Source organism: Parasteatoda tepidariorum, chromosome 8, assembly GCF_982258835.1.
Source record: "Parasteatoda tepidariorum strain Cologne lab strain chromosome 8, Ptep-v5.0, whole genome shotgun sequence".
Classification (NCBI taxonomy): domain Eukaryota; kingdom Metazoa; phylum Arthropoda; class Arachnida; order Araneae; family Theridiidae; genus Parasteatoda; species Parasteatoda tepidariorum.
The window spans coordinates 96430394-96455275 of record NC_141762.1 but is presented as its reverse complement, the minus strand read 5'-3'; the positions used below and the strand labels follow the sequence as shown (position 1 = coordinate 96455275).

The 24882-nt window shown below is 32.6% G+C and overlaps 2 protein-coding genes across 5 annotated transcripts in view; one reads left to right on the top strand and one right to left on the bottom strand.

Moving 5' to 3' along the window:
• The window catches only part of LOC107453622 (ankyrin repeat and BTB/POZ domain-containing protein 2), a 442842-nt gene that overhangs the window by 181326 nt on the left and 236634 nt on the right, over positions 1-24882 (bottom strand). The window lies entirely within an intron of this gene.
• The window catches only part of LOC107453616 (SCY1-like protein 2), a 556894-nt gene that overhangs the window by 516675 nt on the left and 15337 nt on the right, over positions 1-24882 (top strand). For all 4 annotated transcript variants that reach the window (XM_087169467.1, XM_087169470.1, XM_087169468.1 and 1 more), the window contains 3 exons: positions 7280-7398; positions 10611-10714; positions 17313-17434. In XM_087169467.1, the coding sequence (XP_087025593.1) occupies positions 7280-7398; positions 10611-10714; positions 17313-17434 (345 nt within the window). The remainder of the gene's footprint in view (positions 1-7279; positions 7399-10610; positions 10715-17312; positions 17435-24882) is intronic.

Below are 24882 nucleotides of genomic sequence, written 5' to 3'. Positions count from 1 at the left end.
AAAGCTTTAAAAAATGATTTTTAATCCTTTTAGGATGAAAGGTTTGAGACTTCAATATTTTTGCTTTATTTGAAAAAAGGTTTTTAGTACAAACATTTTCGTGACGATAAAAAAAAAATTCCGATACAAGGTTGCCGTAAGGTTACACGCTTTCTAGGTTGCCACTAACTGAACTATTTCTAAAATAAAAACATTTAGGCGAAAAGTTCTTTGAAGCCACGATTAAAGCAAAAGAAAGATTACAGGTTTCCTTAACAATATGAACGTACGTAAATTGCAACAAATTGCAGGGATCGAAAAGACAACTATGCTCATAGATAATAAAAAAATTTAAAATAGAACAAATATTTCTTTGTATTTTTTTTAAACTTTATTTTAGGGATAAGTTTCGTATTTTATGACAAGAAAAATATGTATGTTATTTAACAGAAAAGAATAAGAGCCAGGATAGCCTGAATTTTTATTAATTTATTACCGTCGTTGAACAGCCGACCCAATTTTTGGGTTTACGACTACTAATGTGCAACTGCGCAGCCTTGTAATTTTGAACCTAATCCAGAAGACAAAGGAACTCCTGGATCAAGTATCGGAAGAAAGTCACGACTTGTGACGTGATTTGTGACGAAACGCTAACTCTTAAATATATGACGCAGTTTTTTCATCAACTCGAAACCGCATCTTAGTCCGCTGTTGGAAATCTTTTACTAGAATAAAAATTAGACAATCGAAAATGAAGTGACGAATTAAACCATGTGGACAGTCTGGCGGTCAAGGTTGCCTAGTACACATCCAGGGTTTGAACCCTGCTTCGGGTCTGGATGTAATTCATCACTCTATCCTATCTATCCTTGTTAAGTTGTGCCATCTATATAGTTCCCGAAGTAAAATAATTATTAGAAAAGTAAGATACGTTACGCTGCACGAGGTTGTTTTTTTTGTGGAAAATAAAATAAAACGACGAAATATTTATATATATATATATACATATATATATATATATATATATATATATATATATATATATATATATATATATATATATATATATATATATATATATATATATATATATATATATTTTATGGATTTTTTTAATAGTAAGGTCAAAATGAAGTAAAATTGAATATAGCGATAGAAATTATCTCTTTTTCTAAAATTTCCGGGATTTTATATTCTCTTCCTAATCGATAAAACGATTTTAAAAAAATGACTATTCTCTTTTTTTTCCGGAAATGCTCAATGTCCTCGACTTATGAATCACGTCAAAATCAATATTCCATTACTTATGCATAACGCAACTTCCAAGCAGACAAAAGTAAAACTGAAATATAATTGCATGGTTATTTGAATGTAAGCAGTATTATACAGCTTGATGATTACGTACATTTCTGCTCAATAAATTTGCGAAATAAAAATGTGTTGCAGAAATTTCTGCTAAATGGTATTAATTAATTTAATAATTTAGTATTAATTAATTTCATTAATTAATTAGATATATTAGTGGTGTATTTTCAGATACATTCCACTAATTGATGCGTGGTTGTTGCATTAGATAACGATTTAGTATTTGTATTAGTTAATTTAGTGTTAATTAATTTTTATAATTTAGTATTAGTTAATTTCCTAAATTAATCAGATATATTAGTGGTGTATTTTCAGATACATTCCACTAATTGATGCGTGGTTGTTGCATTAGATAACAACTAGGAGGCTCCGCCCCCTGCTCGCTAACGCTCGCCAACCCCCGAGAATTGCTACGCAATCCTATGTGGTTCACGCCGTAAACCATGGCTCGCTGCGCTCGTTTGCCAATGAACACAATGTTCTAGCACAAAGACATAATATATTATCATCAAAGACATAGTATTTTATCATCAAAGACATAGTATTGTACTTATGTAGAAGAATTCTACCAATGTTCTACCAATAATATTATAATCAATTGGCTTTTAAAAAAGTATATTAATTTAGATTGTACATGGTGAAAAAATCAAAACATTAGCTAAATAAGAAACATATTATCAAAATAAATTATCAAATATTGCTTCACTAATATTCTGCATTTTAAAGAGTGAAAATTCAATGCATAAATAAACGCGAAATATAAAAAAATTCAATGCATTCAATACAAACACTTAAACGTTTTTTAGACGCTTAGGTAGCTCCCAGTAGAAAAATATTAATTCAACAGCGGCCTTTTTAAGCATTCTCACTTCAATTAATTAATTAATTCCTAATTGAGTTTAAATTAAATAGTGTCATGTTTTTAGTGCATGAATCTGAATTGAACAACCTGATAATGCTCACTCTGGTTATTGTTATCTGGTTGCTCACTACGTGCTCTTGCGCGCCGAATCCAATCAATTAAAAATGAAAACTGTTGCCAGCGCGAGAAAAGAAATATCATCGGTTTTATTGATACATACGTATTAGCGTTTTATATAATATAGATAGATTTAGTATTTGTACTAGTTAATTTAGTATTGATTAATTTTATAAACGAGATTATGAAGGAAGTGCGTTAATTTATTTATATGTATTGTAAAGCTTATTAATACTATATTATATATATAGCTTATTAATATATATATATATATATATATATATATATATATATATATATATATATATATATATATATATATATATATATATATATATATATATATATATATATATGTTACGGTGAAATACCGAAATCTGGAGAATGTCGACATTCACGTAGTCACTTGGTGTATGTCCGAAATATTTGCTAAATGCCCTTATTTCTGACTCTCACCGGTGAATGTCAACAATCACATAGTCGCTTTGGTGAATGTCCGAAATATTTGTTATATTCAATTTTATATTAATTTATTCATTAATATTATTATATTTATATTTATTCTATATTTTAATACTTACTGACGATAAATTAGAAGAAATATCAGTGTTTGGAGTATCGGGCAAATATATACCGGGCAGTGGCACTTGACCTTAAAAAAACATCAGTGTAGGGTATACCGGGCAGTGGCACTTAATCTTAAAAAAACATCAGTGTAGGGTATACCGGGCAAATGTATACCGGGCAGTGTCACTTGACCTTGAAACATTAACGTTTGATATATATACATAAAATATAATATCTAAACTCTTACTATATATAAAAATCTAATGATAGTGTCGCAGTTTTCAATTGTTGTCGGTGAATTTTTTATTGTCCGGAAAATCGTGTGGTAGGATCCAGTTTTTCCCCATTAATTTTCATATTGATTTGGTTGCCATTAGCATGTCATAAAGTTATTGTTTTCCTATAAATATTTTTGTTTCTTTAATTTAAGGGTTAAAATTAACTGTGCTGTCAACATTACGTTTTTGATTTTGTTTGATTTCTAAATTAAGAGTTTAGGAGGATTGTTTTTATTATTATTATTATTTGAATAGTGTAATTATACGTGACATTTTGAGAATTTATATCGGTGTCCGATCTTATCAACCTTTTTACAATTGTTGGGAGAGAAGTTACAGACAATGCCAACTTATGAAAAGATACCCCATCAAAGATAGTTAACATGTCTTATATGCTAGTGAATTGAAATTGTGTATTTTTGTTGCAAATTCCATTAATATACTCATATGAATTGCGGTTAAAGAGATTCGTTAAATGATGTAAGAACTTAACTTTCAACTTCATTCACAAAGTGACGAATGCAAAAATTGTATTTAAAATATATAGCCTTTCGTTTGGTATCCCTGGCTAAATTATTAAACGCACTCTAAGATTCTATGTAAAATCTTTATCTGGTGATACTATACAGCTTTGTTGTTTTTACGCGGTTTGTACTTGTTTACCTTCGTGTATCAATGGGTTAAATTCGACGATATATAATATATATTCGACCATTGGATAAATGCGACGATATGTTATATACATATAGAATATTTATTATATCAGGTATTATATTAGTATAATGTTAATAATTAGACCAAATTATTTGACGCACTGTAGTGTTTTAATAATTAAACGTTTTGAACGAGCTTATAGGCAATACTTTTATATTTAATCATGCATGTAATGGGTTTTTATTCTGGAGATTTTTCGTATACTTCCTATTTGTATTTATTCTTGACATATTGCATTACAATCCCAACCAATTGATACACGAACATAAACAAGTGCAAACCGGTTTCAGTTTCAGTCGCTTAAAAACAATAAAGCTGTAGAGTATCACCTAATAATTGGGTATACTATAGCCTACGTCACAGGTTGTGTTATTCCTACTAAATTTAACCCATGAACGGCATTTTCTGCGAGCCTAACTTCAAGCCACAAATAAACAAACGAAGTGTTTGATCGTTTAAATAGCTGCTCGCCAGATTTTATTGCATTATAAAGAAAAGTAATTGATATTCGATTTTTGATTAATAATTGATTTATGTGGATAGTGGCATTTATGTGGATAGTGGCATAGAATTTAGCATTGCGTCATGGTAAATGTTATTCCTACTAAGTGGAAGTAGTTGTGTTTTTTTTATATTGTACCCAATTAAGACTAGTGGACTGCGCCCCCTGCTCGCTAACGCTCTCCAACGTCCGAAAATTGCTACGCGATCTTATATGGTTTGCTTCGCAAACCAAGCTCGCTTCGCTCACTACTAACTTAGGTACATTGCAAATGCACAAAATTCTAAGAATTCAAAACAATCATTCAAATCCATATAACAACTTTTTTTTTAAAAAAAAATTACATCTTTGTAGTAAATACTAAGTCATTAAAATAAATTTGAACTCAAATAAATGACACGTAATTCGTTAAACCTATTAGAAATGTGCTATAGTAGAAAATCTGAAGATAAAATTTCTAAAACTGATATCTCTTTAGAAAGGTTAAAATTTTGGCTATAACTAAGTCTATTAAAAATTGAAATAAGTGAATTGCAATGGAAAAACCTGCATAAACAAATAAGTTCTAGTAAAACAAATAAATTCGTGATATAAATCAAAAATCGTCAAATAAATTCGCAATATATAAATTCGTGAAAAAAAGCGCTTTCGACAAAATACTAAAATAGAGATCTATCGACAAAGACTTCTCACTTCTGCCTAGCTTATGCTATCTCTGGTTATTTCAGTTTCCGTTTTTAAAAGCGCTATATGTTGAGCCATCTCAGCTAGATTTGGCATGTGACATTTTTAGCGGCAATCATGGGTCGATTTTCTAGAGTTGCCATTCGGGGAGTTGTAATGAGGCTTTTTTTTGTTGCCGTGTAAGAGAAATATATATATATATATTTTGCATAGTATTTTGCAGGTCATCTAATAATTAGACCAAGAACCTGGCAACATAAGATCTCTCTCTTTCTTTCTGTTTCTTTTGTTATTTTTGATTGAAATCTACTCCTCGTGCGTAAGCATATGAAATAAAGAACTAAAGATCTGGAAAGGAAAAATAAAATTTTACAACAATAGATAAATAGTTAATATAAAAAGCAAAAAAAAAATGAAAAAATCTTGTAAAAGCACTTAAATTTGCAAAAACTTTCGAGCAATTTGTAATTTAGACAAAACTTCGTATTAAGTTCACTCATTTGTATTAAACTCAATATAACTCTGTTAATTTAAACTCCGTAATTGCATTTCAATGTGGTACAGATCGACCAAACAGGATATTTTTTTTCCTGATTGCTTAGTTGTACATTCTTCGTACACCTTGTACTTCTACTCTCCTTTGAAATTTTAAAGGTCTAAGTGTGATAGATTTTGTGCTGCAAAGCAAAATATAGCCTAAAACGAAAGAGTTGTAAAACATTTGCAAAAAAGCACGTACATTTTCAATAACTTACGAACAAATTGGAATTTTGAAGGGAAAAAAAACTATATTACGTTATAAACAAATATGGAGGCAGCACACCAAGTTTTAACTCCGAAGTTCTAAGAGCGGCCCGTATGGTGGTTTTTGCTACGAATTTAATCAATAATATTTCTCGAACTATGTCGAATGTTTAAATTTTTTTTATTCCATTGTACTCCTTGTACATCTTTCTACACACCTGTATAATTTCAGTGTGAAAAAAATATCCTTTTTTTTATTTTCATTTATCATTTGATAAAAATACTTGTTTCGAACAAAGGAATAATGTTTGGTTTTGTTTATTTACTGCCTTTTTAATTACTATTCATTTACTGTCTTTTCTTAAAACACTTCAGTACAATAACTGTTACATTTACCGAACACTAGACAAATATATTACCATTCGAAAAAAAATGCGTCCTCCTATTCCTCTAGAAATTGTTTCTTCTCTACAAACTTAGATATCACCTGTTGAGAAAAAGCATCCCATTGCTATTGCACTGCCATCTACTGGAATTATTTTCAACTAGTAATGAAGCTGGCTGGAATATACAAATTAAGTTAAAATTATAGAAAAATGTTAATTTTGCATAAACTAAAAAATTTAAATAAATTTAATTATCTTCCTTATATCATATACAGTCGGTCTTCTATTTAACGAACTTCCATTTTGAGAATTTCTCTATTTTGCGATTTTTTTTTCGATGAACCTAAGAACATTTTGGAAATTTCTTCGTAAAATAACTTCCAAATAGCGAAGTGAATTTTCTGCTTAACGAGTTTTCCTTTGAGATCCATTTTCCCAAAATCCGCATTTCATGGGTGAAATGACTTTGAATTGATTTTCGAAGCCACTTAACTTTTAAAGAAAGCAGTAATATCTCTTTCCCTTTTTGTTTGCATGTCAAACGAAAAACTCAGACAAAATTAACGGATTTTATAAGTAGCAATTAAACTTAAGAACACATGTGGTAATGTATGTTTAAAATTACTTTTGTAATAAATGCAGCTATTATTTAACACATAAATTTAGTTCTTTTTTTTGTTGAAAATGTATGTAGCACGATAGTGTAACACCGGATGATGTTTTGCTCTATTCTCGGTTTCCATGCAAATTTCTTTTATGGTTAAGATTTATAAAATAAATAGTAGATACTAGTTCACAAGATAAAGGTGTATCCATCGGTATTTTAATTATGTCTAGTGTTTATGAATTTAAAACCTGTTTTGTGTTGTTTGAGTATTTCAAAAGGGGATTTTCTATTTAACGAATTTTCCTTATAGCGAACTTATCGAGATTTAGCTACTTCGTTAAACAGAGGTTCGACTGCAAAGATATTTTTTTTTGTAAACAAGAACAAGCAGGAATTCCCGTTTCCCCGAACTCAAATTTCTCATTGTTCACTATTTTTTGAAAGAGTTTTAAAGAGATGTATGATGTTTTCCAGGGATCTACAAATTCATGTTGGGGGACAAAAGGTATGGATTAACTGTGAACTTGTTAGCAACTAAAGTGATGCCATCGCTAGTTCCCGTGGTCGTCAGCCCTGCACTCAAGCTGGATCAGGTATTTCTTTTCCTTGTCTTCAACATCGCATTATTCAAAAATGAGCACGATAAAAACCAATTTTAAATATGTATTAAATATAATAATATAATAAATTTTAAATATGTAATAAAAAAATTCAAAACTATTTATGTCCATAAGAAAACATTTACGAACCAAATACACTTTGAAGAAAGTTCTTAGAAATAGATTTAATTTTCGAAGCTGTATCAGTTAAATTATTTATTCGATATTTTGAATAAAATATGAAATAAATAGGCAATCACCTAATTTTCATCCTACATAAACCGTAAGCACCAAATAGGTAAAGGTCCCAGTAATGTTAGTTTAAAAATTATTGGGAGTAAAAATTAGTTCAGTCCGTTTTAAAGAGACGGCTCTGCTGTTATGAATGTTTCATGGTGACAGCTGGTTCGGTGATTTCAGGGAGGTTATACGTCTGTCAATGATATTCAGTTTATATCGCTTTGATTTTCATACAAAAACCCTGTCTTTTACTTTCTTGAGTATGTCAAGTTTTGTGGTAATGAAGCACCATTTGCGGGAATTTTTATGTCTCTGCTTTAATTGGAAGAAAAGAGCAGCGGAAGCGCGTCGAAATCTTGTAGAAGTTTATGGTGACAATGCTCCAACTGATAACTCATGCAGGGAAGGGTTTTGACACTTCAAGAATGGTGAATGAAGAATGGTGAATAGTGTTGTATACTATGAGCTGCTACAATCTGGTGATTCCATTACGGGCGATCGGTATAGACTACAATTGATTCGTTTGAGCCGTGCATTACGAGAAAAACGGCCGGAATACGAGCAAAGACGTTACAAAATTATTCTTCTGCCTAATAACGGTCAGCCAAATGGCACAAAAGTCGTAAAAAATTGTTTGGAAACGCTCAAGTGGGATATTTTACCGCACCCGCTATATTCACTGGATATTGCTCCTTCTGATTGCTGGTTATTCCGACGGATGCAGCACGATTTAACAAGTCACCTGTTCACTTCTTTCGCAGAAATCGAAAATTGACTCCTAACTTGGATCGCCTCAAAAGACGAGACATTTTTTCGAGATGGAATTCGAAAATTGCCTGAGAGGTGGGAAAAAGTAGTAGCCAGCGGTGAACAATACTTTGATTAATCTGTTCATTCATTTTATTCTGAAACAAATGCATTTTTGATCACACAAAAAAACGGACCGAACTAATTTGTATACCTATTTTAATATTCTTATTCTGTGGATTAATATGCATTTTTTAGTAAAAAAAGTAAATAACTTTTATAGATTTTGACGATTAAGATATTGAGTCTCCGTTCACATTCAAAGTTATTCTTAGTTTTTGCTCTATAGATCACTGAAAAAAAAAATTTTTTTTAAGACGATATATCAAATATCTCTCAAATTATACAATATATTCAAATATCTCTCAATTCTTTAATTAAAAGTCTTTTCAAATCAGATGATTTCAATCTTTACTTAAACAGATGAAACAAATATAATACACACTTTATGAAACTGACATTCTCTTACAGTAGATTAATCTGTAACCTGCATTTAACTCCTCTGTATTTTTTACAGAAACTTTTTTCATAGTCTAAAATTTAGCAAGCAGTTAAAAGAAAATTTAACAAATCACTCAAACTAATGGTTTTTTTTTTTCATTCAAAGTGTTTCGTAATCGTCGCTCTTGATATATATTTTATGAATTGTTTCAAAAATTAAATCAATAATTATACAAATTAGATGTCGCTAATCAATATTTAAAGGAGGAGAAAACATGAATGCTAATCACAACTTAGAAAGGCAGGGTGGGCATCAAAGCCTGTTTGATTGGAACAGAAAGCAGTTCAAAAACAATTAGAAGATTAGAAACGCTTCCACATTTTATCAGGTGATGAAACGGGATTAACCTATATTCCTTACTAGAAATTCCACAGATTTTACTAGCGTTTTTCTTACTAGTGGCAGTGGCCCTATAACACCTGATTTTTACACCATCTTAAAGTAATCTAATCATACTATAACCTTAAAACAATAATAATATAAAAAGTTTCTTAAACTTTTGCTTTGATTCCATTAAACCATCATAGATTGGAATAAAAAAGTGCTGCTTTACAAAAATTTAGTTTTTTTCAAAGCGGGTATAGAAAAACACCGATGCTGTTCTGTTCGATATTGTTTTTGATGAGTAAAATATTAATTTTCTAAATCTACGCCATCACTAAGGAGTTCCATATTAATTATTCAAATACCCACATTTTAGGAAGAAGCGAAATTTCGTTGTCGTGCAGTAATCACGTTCCGCAGTCATGAAATATTGAACGAATCAAGAGAAAGGAAATGCTATGAAACCTCCAACAAAGTAAACCTTTCGGTTCAACAGGGTGAGGAAGATGAGGCTTAAGCGGCCTCTTAGAGACACGCACACAAGCGTGAGTGGCGATATATCAGGATTAGGATGAAGTTCGTTAGAAACTTGTCCTTACACGTTGACATTCCTTTACGTATTTCCAACATTTATATTACAATTTAATACAAAACAAAAAATAAAAGATCCCAATAGCATTTTTAAAGTTGAAGACAGAGAGGAACTAAGTGCTACAGCACTTAGTTCTCGCACTCCTAGTCACAGAGTTATATCATTTTATACCACATCGGCACAGTATTAGTATGTTTTTTTAAACAAGTATTTATTTTCAGTTTATAAATTATCGAAGTAATATTTATAAAACTTAGTGTTCATTTTATTTTGTTTACTTATCTTCACAAACATATTTCTAGTTTTACAAAATGTGTACTGTAATCCCCGCCTTTAGCACAAATATTTTAGAATATTTTGTCAAAAATAATAATAAATTTGTACACCTTGGGGGCACTGTCACTAACTAAAGAAGCACCATTTATATATGTATATGACAATGAAAGCAAAAAGGATAAAAAGAAAAAAAAGAGGAAAACGAAGAAAATTAAGATCATTAGTAAGTTTTATTTGCTGCACACAAGTTGCAAGTATATAGAACTCATAAAATAAGTTAAAAATATAGAGAAAACATGGAAGAAATTAAAGAAATGGAAAGATTGATGAAAAGGAAAGAAGGAAAATAACTATTAAAATAAAATATTTTTTTAAAAAAATATTTCATTTTAAATATATAAATAATATAGAAGTATGTTATATTATTTATTTTAAATTACATATATATATTTGTTTTGTGTTTAGTTTACAGCCTTAATGGAGTTGCTGAGGGACATGTTGGAACATGTGGCCAGAAGTCAGAGGAACAAACTAAAACTAGAGAAACTCTCCATACCTTCTTCAGAAATGTAAGTTCTTATTCCTAAAATACAAATTGCTGATTCAAATTGGAACAGAGTATTTCCCCCATTTAAAACTTATGCTCTCTGTAAGAAATATTTGCTGGTACGACAAGCACCAACTTCTTAAAATGTTTGCGTGCCCTGACTAGTCTTATTAAATACATGCTAGAATGAAAATTTTTACATCGCCGAACATTTTTGTTCGATTGCATATTAATGAAAATTTGTGAATGTATCTATTTTTCATCGGTTCTATTATAAAACGTAACAAAAAAATTTATATCTTCATCAACTCTGGTATTTGAAGTATAAATCAAAGGTTTTATAATTTAGTAAGAAGTGGGATATGTTATAAAAATATAGGAATAAACATTTATAGAATAATTGTAGATTATTATAATTGGCAAAAAAGGTAATATTATCAGAAGGATTGCATGATGATTTCGAACCATGCTTCTAAATTTTATATGAATTATTTTCTATAGTTATAAAATCTATTTCTCTAGGTATATATTATATAATTATAAAATCTACTTCTATAGCTATAAATCTATTTCTATAGTAATAAAATCTGTTTCTATAGCTATAAAATCTACTACTATAGCTATAAAATCTACTTCTATAGTAGCTATAAATTCTATCCTTTTTCATCCTTAACTTTGCTCTAAAAATCTCTTGGCAGGGATAAGAAAATAAAAAGATCAACAGTTCAAGTGCCTTAAAGTCGAATGAAACTTTAAATTTTAAGTTGTGCAAACTATATTTGCTGAAATGAATCGTCAGGACTTATTGCTTAAATTAAAATCGTTTGTAAAATATCATCGATTCGAAGAGATTTTTTCCACCTAGATGAAATCCATAAACAGTGTTTTAGAAGGGTTTTTTTCAAAAAATAATAAATAAATAAATCCACAGTTAATAGTTTAAGTACCTGGCAAAACTATATATTTAAATTATATATACCTTCGTGCCGCAGTAAAGAATTATTTAAGTTTTAGAGCGGGTAAAAGAACTTAAATATTTTGACCAATTCTTTTATATTTAATGCTTAATTATTTTTGTCTTGCTTTTAAAAAACAAAATTATCATTATTGCATTTAGGCTTATAGTGTACTATCATTACTTATATATTTATTAGTAGTTATTCTGATGTTTCATGCATCTTCTTTTTAGAGTATATTTCTTAGAATATATTTTTCCAACTCCTTAGAACATATTTATCTCTGAACTTGTTATCTCGAAAACTAGCTATCTCGAAATTTTTTAGCGTTCCCTCAACTTGGAGATATCGAGAGTATGCTATATTGATTTTTGGCGCGATTTTCGCTTTTCGCTGTTTGAAAATAGGCTGAACTTGAACAAACAGTCACGAATAAATGTTGCAAAATCATAGCAATTGTAAAATAGCATTCTGAAAACAGAGTTATTTCATGCGATGACAGAACCTTCTAAAAAAAAAGCCTTAAAACAAATTAATAATCTTTAGGCTGTCCACATTTTTTTCGAATTTAAGCAATTTAGTGTTGGAGTAAGTTTTTTAAAAAAAAAAAAACAATTACATCATAAACGCTTTTTCATTGTCACTACATTTTTGCATGTCTTCCGTGCGAAATTATGCGCAATTTTCATAGAGGACTCTAGCTAAGGAAAAAAATACTCCTGAATTGTCATTACAAACTCATAACAGTTATAAAAACTGTTATAAGTTTGTTATGGTTATTAACATGCTATTTCCGAATGAACTTAATTTCGAAAAATAGTTCCATAGTAACTGCAGTCTATCTTATTTTAAAACTACTTAGTACACGAGACCCGCAGTGGACTGATCGTTAAGACACGGCTCCCAATAGAACACCGAAGTCGAGCATCACTGGCTGCTGTCAATGATGCTTGACGACTCAGTGGTGACCACTTTGATCAGCCTACAAAAGGACCGAGGGTATGCGGCATCGGTCCTCGTTAAACTGTTCTACCGTTAAGTGCTCGACTTCTCGTGCAGGTTGTTTGGCTACTGAAGCAGAGGAGTCATCCCCTCTGCAGAGGTTTAAAATTGTGATTGCATGACTTCGGATCATCGTCATGGATGTTTCTCAGACCATTGCCGATAGCCCACTGTGCAGCTCTAGTACGATGTAAACAAACAATAACAACTAACAGGGGAAACTAGGGAAGTGTGACTCGCCAATTTTGAAATAAACTAGTGGGATGTATGCCTTATGAGGAATAATTTTAGGGGGGGGCAACATTCGTTTCGGCCCATAGAAGATCCTATGAGAGATAGAAAATAATTCAATATATAGAAAAATCGGTATTTTATTACTTCAATTCAGACTATTAGTTATTGCAATTATCTCATACTCCAATTAATATTGTGGTACTTACACGTACTATATAATGCATATTTTTTGTCAAAATTGATTTCGAAAATTTTATATATCAGTAGTTTTTCAGAAAAACCTGTTAGGTTAATTAAAAAAAAAAATTTGACATCAAATTTATTTAATTTTTTTATTCAAAAAATTTTCCAAATTAATTGAAGTATGTAATTGCAAATTAATTAATTAGTTAATTAATTCATTTGCTAACTAATTTATTAATTAGCAAATGAATTAGTTATCCAATTAATTACGAATTAATTGGAGTCTGAGACAATTACAATAACTAATAGTCTGCATTGAAGTAATAAAATACTGATTTTTCTATATATTGAATTATTTTTATTTCTCAAAGGACCTTCTATGGGCCGAAACGAATGTTGCCCCCCTAAAATTATTCCTCATAAGGCATACATCCCACGAGTTTATTTCAAAATTGGCGAGTCACACTTCCCTAATTTCCCTTGTTAGTACGCGAAAATACTTTCTTTTGAATTATTAATGATTCCATTCAAAGGTGAAAACAAGAAAGAATATACCCTTTATGTTCTAAATTATTTAGTTCATTCTCTCTACAGTCATACAGAAAGTTTTTTTTTAAACTTTCGATGAGAACGCAGTGCTATATTAATTTAAAAAATCCAAGCATCGCAAATATTTGGAAAGCAATTAAACTCGTGCAATATGTGATTAAAGCGATTAGAACTTCAGGACAAACAATTCGAAAACTATATAAAAAGTTTACTTAGAGTTGTTTATTTCAAATAGACGAAAGGTATTAACGAGATTGTTTATAATTGCAGGTTAATAACAAATAGCAGGGAAAAAATTCTTTTTTTTTGTAGCTGTCAATAAAACTATTTTTATTAATTCGTATTTGGTACAAAAATGTTTCATACGCAAACATATAACTTCAAAATGTATTTTTATTTTTTAATTTCTAATATATTTTATTATAAAAACTACAATACTAAGAGGGTTGTTAAAAAAGTAACATCGCGTAGCTAAAATATTAGACTTAATAAAATATTAATTAATTATTAAAATTTTGAAATTCTAAAACTAAAATATTTAAATTAATATATATATATATATATATGGAGAGAGAGGCCGGAATAGCCTGGTTGGTAGGGCGTTTGGCCCTACCAACATGTCCAAGAGGTCGTGAGTTCAATTCCCGCTTTCCGAAGACTGGTGAACGGTAAATTTGTCGGGGTCACAAAGTCCTCCAAGTTCCCCATAGCAAATCAATACCTCCGGGGATACTGGATTGAAGATTGATCATGGTCTGGTTCAGGTAAAAATTACGATCTGCGGATGGATGTTGCGTGAATGTACCTTCTCTGTGAAACGGGCTGATACATAAACTGCTGTTTGTAGAAAATGCAACACCATGAAAGAATCATCAGAATCAAATGAAATTTAATGCAGAAACGACTTGTACTGATACAAATAAATGATGAAATTTTCAAAACAAAAGAAACAAATTAAGCGTCCGAAATCAGTATTTGGTGCAGCCACCACGCGCTGCAATAAGTGCTGCTATACGACGTGGCATGGAGTCAAACAGATGTTGAATATCTGCTTGAGGAAGAGAATTCCATATCGCTTGTATGCGCAACCAAAGTTCGTCTTTGGAAACTGCAGGACGCGGATCACGAGTGAGACGCCGACCAACCATATCCCACACGTGCTCAATAGGCGACATATCCGGCGAATAAGCAGGCCAAGGAAGAAGTTGCATGCGTTGTGCTGAACAGAAGTCTCTAACAGTCCGCGCAACATGTGGGCGTGCATTATCCTGCTGAAAGATAGCTCCAGGGATGCCTTGAAGGAAAGGAACGACTTCGGGCTGTAGCACTTCACGCACGTATCTGTTGCTATTGAGATTACCCTCAATTCGTATCAAATTGGATCGTCCATGATACGGAATCGCACCCCAGACCATAACTCCGGGTGTTCGACCCCTATGTCGTTCAATAATACACTCAGGAAGGCAGCGTTGACCGGCATAACGTCTAACACGAACACGGCCATCATGGGTCCAGAAATTGAAGCGTGATTCATCTGAAAAGACAACTTGGTGCCAATCAGCTCGCCAGTCTCTGTGCTCAAGAGCCCACTGCCGACGCAGCCGTCGATGATCCGCCGTGAGGGGAATCCTGTATAATGGCACCCTTGCACGCAATCCACGGCGCAGCAGACGACGACGAATTGACGAAGCCGACAATTGTACACCTGTAGCAGTAGACCAATGTGCTGCCAGCTGCCTGGAGGAAGCTGTGCGATCATTCACCGCCATGCGGAGCAGGTGTCGATCATCGCGCTCTGACGTCACCTTCTGTCGTCCAGTGCCTGTTTTTCGAGTTGTTCGGTGCTCGTCGGTCCACTGCTTCCAAACTCGCATCACTGTGGAACTGTTCCGCTGCATACGAGCTGCTATTGCGCGATAGGAAAATCCTCCTTCTCGAAGGCCGATTATCCTCCCTCGTTCAAACTCCGTAAGTTGCTTGAATTTCTTATTCTTCCGTCGTGGAGGCATACTCAGGTCTCACTAAACGTTTGCCACTAACAAATAATCATAGACTATTTTCAACGTCCCGCTACAGCACTTTATTTATACGCTTTCAGCATCAATTCAGAGGGCGCTGCGCGCGCCACGCACGCGCGATGGCTCTGAAACTTTATTAATTTGCATAATATCCTATAATTGACATTTGCTGCGAATTTCATTTGATTCTGATGATTCCTTCATGGTGTTGCATTTTCTACAAACAGCAGTTTATGTCTGTAGCACAAGCGAATTCTTGGTCACAGATGGCACCACTGGCACCCTTCTTACCTTATGGTATACGACAAAAACAATACACTCATATACAGCGCCCGCGCAAAGCATTCGCCACCTCGCCAAGTGTGACAAAATCGCAAATTTTGCGAATAAAATTGTGTTTTGGAGAATAATATTTTCCACTGGAAAGAAAAGTATATATTAAACTCGATACTCAAAATGACGCCAAAATGAACTCTTCTAAACAAGTCAGTATTTTTTATTCGAGTAATAGTAAGAAAATATGCACCATGTTTCTTTTTTCTTTCACTGTTGAGTAAAATCTCAATAATTATTTTTTTCTATAAAACCTTTTTTTGACTAGTATAATTAATACATTAAATAGAATATGTTGTTGATGCCGACATCATCGGTTTTCATTTATCCCTTAATTGATTACTTAGAGCGCATTTTCAATCGATCGATTCAGATAAACTTGTGTCACTTTTCGTGTTGAGTTTCCATCTCGTATATCTTAAAAGAGGATGATTCTTTTCCTGAATTTAACTTTTAACTCTGTTTCTGGAAGCTCTCTGGCCAAGAAAAATAAAAAAAAGTCATAGTTTAAGTGCCTTACACTTGAAGCAATCCGATGATTTTAAACCATAATAACCGTATAAAGTAGTTGAAGTTAACTTCAAAAAAAAATTCAGTTCTTGCGACCACTGAGTTAGTAGAATGAAAATTGTTTATGGATTGGACATTATAATAGTCAATCTAAGGAAATAATTGAAAAAAATTTTAAGAAAAGTTCAGGGATCAGCAACCTGCGGCTCTTTTGATGTAAAGTTGTGGCTCTCCAGTTCCATACAAAAAAATTTATAATTTACAATCAAAATCTTTAAAAAATATGAAAATATATTTTTAAGTATCTAATTTCGGAATAGCTTCTATTTTCATAATCGTTCATTACAAACCTATAATTTAAATTTGAACTATTGTTTTGTTCTTAGAGCAACTATTAAATACCTTATTCTTTTGCGTTTTGAAACCAAAAACGATGGTTATTTGAGGCCCACCCTGTTCATCAATGTTTATATTGTTCAAACAAAAGTATTTACGGAAAAGTACTGATATAAAATACTGTTCGTTACCCTTTTACATTTATGCAAAATATTTTTGCAAATGTTTTTTTTTTGCGTATTTATTAAGGGAAATTAATAATAGTGCAACAGAGTTAAATGGTTTTCAGAAATTGTGATAGTTATATTGCTGCTTAAAGAAATTTTTTAATTATGTTCTTTATATTACATTTAATACTTTACCTTTTTTTGTACTTCCCATATTACAATTATAACGGCCGATATTCTTCATATTATGATCCTTTTCCTTTTTTTAATTTATATTCCTCATATCATAATTATTACTACCTATTTATATTTTTTTAATGTGTGTCTTTCAGGCTACCTGTGCAATATTCTATGGAATCAGCAACAGGCTATCCTCACAGACCACCCCTGTTGCGGTTACAATCAAGAAGAACGTCAGTCAGTATGGACGATGTAGTTAGAAGAACAAATTCAGGTATGGACACACAATTATACCTCTAGTCGAACAAATTATACCTCGTATAAAATTTGAATCCACGCTGTCTGATGAAAGGAAAACCCGTTACTCGGAGAAAAAAAACTTACAAACTTTTCTTTGTGAACAGATTTTTAGAAGACAGACTTTTGTTCTTTAGACGCTTATCTTATTATTTTTCTCTTTATTTTTATTTTGTGTCCCTTAATTAGTTTGTATTTTTTAAATTTTCAAGAATATTTTTTCAGGCAACCATGCACAACGAAGTACATGCAATCGTTTCGTTCCTCTACAGATGGTAGCATTACATTACTCCATTCATTCAACGGTTCACTTTAAGCAGATAGACAATTCCCGTCTGGGCCACCATGTGGATTAGTGCGGAAGTTGACGCCGGTCGGGATCAAACCAAACTTAGGGGTGTACTTCTTTTCGATGGTGGTTAGAACATCCAACTATGAGGTCCCTGGTTCAATCCCCTTCAGCGCCAAAAAAAAGCGTCTTCCACACTCCTCCACATTAGTTGATTCGATCCCCACCCGGGGCCAACCAACACCTCTCCCGCACGCCTCCTCCATGGTGACCCAGGCGTGATTTGTTTGTTGGATCAGAGTTAACTGTGGAACGAAATTAAATAGCCTAGTGCTGCCATCTGCTGAGCTGTGAGATAGTTACGTTCTTCTCTGTCTATAGTCACAAATGTGGCGAAATGCAGGAATGATGTTCGCAGGCACCGGTTGGAATCGAACCATAGACCTCTGAGTCCGTAATCGGATGCTTTAACCATCATAGAATGGGGTGTACACCCCAAAACAGAGAGAGTTAATAGGCTTTATATAGTGATCGCTGCACACTCTCCCTTCAGTGAAGGGCAGAGTCTAACTTGCTATTGGCCGTAAATAAAAAGTTTTCAACCTTTTTAAATTTCGATCCATAAAACTAATGTTTTTTCAAAAATTCTGATTCCTATAATCTTGTTTTCGTACTTTCAAACCCTATTTGCCAATGTAGTCAAAATTTCAATTGGGAATAAAATGAAAATCAATTTTATTCGAAAATTTTGGAAATATCTGTTGTTAGAGCAATCAGCCAGGCTCAAAGCTTTAATTACAGTTTGAATATTCTACTAGAGGAGAAAATAGACAAACTTTCGATAGACGATAAACTTTTTTGGAGATAAATTCTGCTCGTAGCAGTTTAGAAACTATTACAATTTGTATTGTCATCAAGCACCGAGTTCCAATTTAAAGGTGAGTGCTCTAGAAATACGGAAAATAGTTTGAATTTTTAATGAAGATAAATTCCTTTTGCTGATGATTAATTCTGCTCACGGTGGTCTGAAAATGATTTAAACTTGCATTGCCTCTCAACACATAGCTTCCAATAAAAATTCATCTTGATTCATCATAATCACCTAGGTTTAAGATTATTTTCACCTGTAGACTAGCTTTAATTTAAGGATTTTTTCACGCTTGAAAACCCTAAGACAACCTCGATTTAAGGTTTTTGTTTAGAAGATTGTTTTTCCGAAGTTTTGGATTAGGGTAATGTGCGTAGCAAATTGCCACAGATCTCGTTTTAAGGTTAGAAGGTTTATACGAAAACCGCATTAAAAACCTTTTAATGTAAACCTAAAAAGGTTTTGATGTGGTTTACGTATAAACCTTCTAACCTTGAAACGAAATCTGTGACAATCTGCTCTAATATACTCACATTATCCTAATCCGAACCTTGGAAAACCACTTCTATATAAAATCGAGGTTGTCTTAAGGTTTTCAAACGAGGAAAAATCCTTAATAAAGCTAGTCTTAAGGTGAGAATAATGTTAAATCTAGGTGGTAAATAAGGTTTCTTTTCGCAAAGTCTTGTATGCTCAGCTAAAATACACCTTGTCAGGAAATTTTAATGGACAATGCAATTTGATCCTATCGCTAGTGTGACGTCATCTAAAACGTCATTATGGATCTAAAAGATCATTTTACCAAAAAAACAATGCATTTAAAAAAAAAAAAAGCTTTAAAAATAGTTTTTAATCCTTTTAGGATGAAAGGTTTGAAACTGCAATATTTTTCCTTTATTTGAAAAAAGGTTTTTAGTACAAACATTTTCGTGTCAATAAAAAGAACATTCCGACCACAAGGTTGCAGTAAGGTTACATGCTTTTTGGGTATGAATTCGGGGATTTACTTTTCATTAACTTTGGCGAACAGCCATAGCATTTATTTTAAACGTAGCTGTTTACGCTATTTAAAGCACTCAGTGTAAACTTTTGGAGCTTTTACTGCTAATTTGTTTCTACAAAACCTAATTAAAAGCATCAAATTTCATAGTTTATTTTGTAGCATGATTTAACTCTGGTTAGACATTTCGCTCTCTTGTGAAAATGGCGCTTATGAATTTCTGCCACTAAAACAGAAATAAAATATAAATGCGCAACCACAATAAAGAGGCTTACTTGTTGACACAACTCTTGAGAGGAAAAATAATTACTCTAGCTCTAATGAGAGATTCCCCTTTTCCCCTAGAGAGGCTAGAACCTTTGCACTGAAAAGAGAGTAATTAACTCAGATAGATTTGGGAGGTTCGCCACAAATCCGCTCTCTTTTAAAAAGATGGCCGCTGCTGAAAAAGTTTAATTTGCAGTGCGTGCATGTCGATGTGCTCTTGTTCTGATGTTGTTGTTGGGTTTTTTTTTCATCATTATTATTTTGAAGATAATTATGTACGCTTCTGTTTCGATCTTATTTACTTTTAAAAAGGAAATATTTCATTACAATCAAGCTGAAAATTATTTCAATATTCAAGAAAAAAACTGATACATACTTGAAGATATTGATTATTTTCCACCATATTGGCAATAATTTATACTTTTAAACGTTTGTTTACAAATTTGAAAAAAAGAGCGCTTTCCATTTTTGCAGACCAATAAAAACAAAAAACCATCAAAACATAATTTTTAGTCAAAGGCGAAAGATTAATTCGATGAATTCCAATTAATCTGGGATATCATAAAATACTAGTGAAATTTGCATGAATGGATATTTCGATAATCCTGCAGAGCCGTGGTACGGCTCAGGGATTAAAACGTTCCATATAATTCCGCATCCGGCTTGCACTGACCACACTGCTGACGTGAAATATCTTCAGTGGTAGACGGATCATGCGTTAGAGTCCTCTTGCCGTCAGGCTAACCGTAGTAGGTTTTCGTGGTTTTCCTCCCCATGTAACGCAAATGTTGGTTTGTTCAATCAAAATGTCCTCCTCGAAAGCAAATTTCTCCCAATGCTTGATCGAGGAGTTCTCTTGTCTTCTGGATGGGGTTCAAAATTACAAGGCTACGGATTTGAACATTAGTAGTCGTAAATCCAAGAAAAATTGATCGACTGTTTAACGACGGTTATAAATAAAATACATAATTTTTTTTTATTATCATATCACGTGAAATATTAACTAGGTACAATTATAGTTCACCCTTACTAAATTTATGATGCAAATTAGTAGAATTATAAACTGAATGGTACCTGTCGACTTCAAAAACCGCATATACGAACAATAATCTTTATTTATTATCAGTATGGTTGAAGCAGAACATAGGCAAAGATTAGTCAATAAATAACAAAGCATAAATCATTGAGACAAAACTTGGTTATTCAGAAAATGAAGATGAGCCTGAAACGTAGTTGCTGGTGTGACAAGAAGAATTCGCGCTCTTTTCATTCCTTAGCCGTTAATATTTTTCATTCGAACCTTTTTATCAAAAAATTATATTCTCTAAAAATTTCGTTTTTTTTCTTCCTTCCTTTTTTTTTATATAAATATTCCGCTTTTTCTGAAACTTCAGTCGTTGAAATAAAATAATTATATTTATTTCCGATTTTCAATTCTTATTTTACGAGATTTCAATATCAAACGTCGATTTTCGTATTTACCTGATTCGAAAGTTGCTCATAGCAATTCTTATTCAGGCAATTTAAATATCGTAAATTTAGATTCTTATTTACGATATTTAAAAATCCAATATCGCGATTTGCATTCACGCGTTTTTAAACCCCTTTGTAGTGATTCGTATTCACGCGAGTTTAAATTCCTATGTCGTGATTCGTTTATGCGGTTGTAATAAATGCCAAATTTGTTTAAACACTTATCATACTTTACAACTAGATTTAGAATGACGTCTTCTTGCAAACTTACCGCCTGATCCGTTAAAAAGTCTGGTTTCTTAGAACAAGCGCCTTATCTGGGTGTCAGCGGAAAGTTGACGTAAAGCTGACGCCAACAAAATACTGGTTTGTTAGCTCAAGACCTGGTTTCTTAGAACTAGCGCCTTATCTGAGCGTCAGCGGAAAGTTGACGTAAAGCTGACTCCAAAAAAATACTTTTTTGTTAGCTCAGCTTGAGCAGTCGGTCCAACGCAGACAATATCTCTCATTACGCATGCGTTAATAACGTAAACAAATATTTATTTTGAATTTGTTTTGATTTTGTGATTGTCGACCAGTGTTTTAGAGAACAAATAATGACTTTGTCCAAGAAAAAACGCATTATAGCTGAGCTAAATGAAGAGTGCTATGTTTAATGAAGAAGCTATGTTTAATGTCGAAATCAAAATCTTGGCTGATTTCAATGTGCTGTTGGATGTTGTCCGCCATTGCTTCTGTGATTAACGTCACGTTGTAATCCAACTGCAGTAGAGTTGGACGGCAATTGTAGTTCAAGATGAGCGTTCGATTATGTATACTATCAAAGTCACAAATGGACCAATCAGAGGTTAGCGCTGATTTCCAGCTGACGGCGTCCTGTCCTAAGAAACCAGGCCTTTAACCAAGAGGTCACGGTCCTTTTCCCGTATTCGTCATCGTTGTAGTGATTGCCGCCAAAATGATGTTTGAAATATCGGACAAGATGAAGACACTCGGCGCAATGTCCGTCTGGGCTATTGGGAAGGGTGGTCCGAAATTCTGAGACCGGTGGTCTGAGACTGGGATCTGAGCTGCGGACAGAGTCATTGTCATAGAGTAGCAAATGTTCCTGTTTGCATGGCAAAAAATTTAGCTACTTCACAAATCTTCCAGTGAATGTATGCAACCCAGATAGCAAAATAAGGTTTATTTTGACTCAGCAAAAACCTTTCAATGTAAACCCAACAAGGTTTTTTTTTATGCGGTTTACGTGTAAACCTTCTAATCTTAAAACGAGATCTGTCACAATCAGCTCTATTCTATGCACATTACCCTAATCCAAAACCTTGTTAAACAATCTTCTATATAATAACCTTAAATCGAGGTTGTCTCAGGGTTTTCAAGCATGAAAAAAAAATCTTTTTTATAAAGCTAGTCTCGAGGTGAAAATAATCTTATATCTAGGTCATTATAAGGTTCCTTTTCACAAAGTCTTGTATGCTCAGCTAAAATCCACCTTGTCATGAAATTTTAATGGATGATGCAATTTGATCCTATCGCTAGTGTGACGTGAGCTAACACGTCATTTTGGACCTAAAAGATCATTTTACCAAAAAAACAATACTTTTTTTTTTTAAAAAAAAAAAGCTTTAAAAATAGTTTTTAATCATTTTAGGATGAAAGGTTTGAAACTGCACTATTTTTGCTTAACAATACTTTTTTTAAAAAAAGCTTTAAAACATAATTTTTAAATCCTTTTAGGATGAAAGGATTGAAATTGCAATATTTTTGCTTTATTTGAAAAAAAGGTTTTTAGTGCAAACATTTTCGTGACAGCAAAAGGAAAATTCCGACGCAAGGTTGTCGTAAGGTTACATGAAACGCATCGCTTACCTTATCACGTGCGTGGATGGCGATTGATTAAATTTGAACATTTTAAAGACACAAAACTGACGCACAGTTTACCTATACAGCTGCAACTGAGTACAGTGAGCTCAGTCCCAAGAAATGACTACGCAAGCACTCGTTGCGACGCACGCGTCACCTATTAGTGTAATTAGTGTACACAATAAAACGACTCTTAGTTGAAAAACAACCTCCGTAGTTCACTCCTATTAAATTCAAAGTATAAACTATTGGAATAAACGATTTGCATACATTTCTTTCTTAAAAATACTAAATTGAACAGTATAATTTTTATTTGCAGCACATTTGAAACAGAGCGTAAGTACAGATATAGTTCACTCATATCAAGATTATAGAGCTAGGTAATGGAATAATAAAATTTGTGTTCTTTTTTTTTTACTCGAAAAATAATAAAATGAGCATTTGTTTTCATTTATTAGCAACACAAGTAAAACAGACATCGTTTGACTCATAACAAATTAATAGTGCAAACTTTTCAAGTAGCATCTAGCGAATATATATCAATAGAACAAAATAACGATCTTGCCCATAATCTCAACTCTTAATCTGTATTTTGAGATTCCTTGTCAGAGTCTTTTAGAGTCTTAAAAACAGCTGGTTTAGATATCGGAAAATAATATTAAATTGAAGGAAAAAAACAAAAACAATATCAAAAATCAAGCTAATCATTTCCGAGGACGTCAGTACGCAAACACTGTTTTGTGTTTTTATTTTTTTAACTATTTTATTCAATTCCTTCTATTAGTTCATACTCTCCCAATATCTTGTTCACATTTTCAATCGGTAATAAATTACTTTTTATTCATCCATTCATATTCAAATACATTTTTTAAAACCTGTAGTGGATGTATTAACACTGTATTAACACTTGATGTTAATACAGTTTTTTTTTTTCAAATATTAATTTATTCATTAAATAGGGATGAGCGAAAAACGAAATGGAATTTTCTGATGGGTTAAGCGTTAGTCATTGTTTTAAATTTTACTATAATCTATTCAGGTTTCCCGTATTTTAAAAATAACATCAGTGATCATTTCTAGCTTATAGCTCTGTTTGAACTAAAAAAATAGTTTATTGCTCACATTTAAATATTTAATTATTTCAGTCCCGCGGTGGACTGATCGTTAAGACACGGTTCCCAGCAGATCACCGAAGTCAAGCATCACTGGCTACGGTCAGCGTGCGGGTGGTTGACCACTTGGATCAGCCTGCTTAGGCACAAAGTGTGTGCGGTATGGGTCCTTGTTAAACTGTTCTACCGTAAAGTGCTCGACTTCGCGTGCAGGTAATCGGGCTACCGAAGCGGGGGTGCCATCCCCTCTGCAGAGGATCAAAATTGTGATGGCATGTGTTCGGATCATCCTCAGGGATGTTTCCCAGACCGTCGTCAATAGCCCATTGTGCAACTCTAGTGTGACGTAAATGAACAACAACAACAACATTTAATTATTTTATAGTCACTGTGTCAGATAAATTCATTAAAGAAAATGGCATGGTAGTACGTTTGCTCCACGTCACCAAATTTATACTTTTATAGATGTCTGATACAACGCGCCTTTTTTTTCAATTCCTACTATTAGTTCACCCTCTCCCTATATCTTGTTCAATTTTCAATCTTTGAT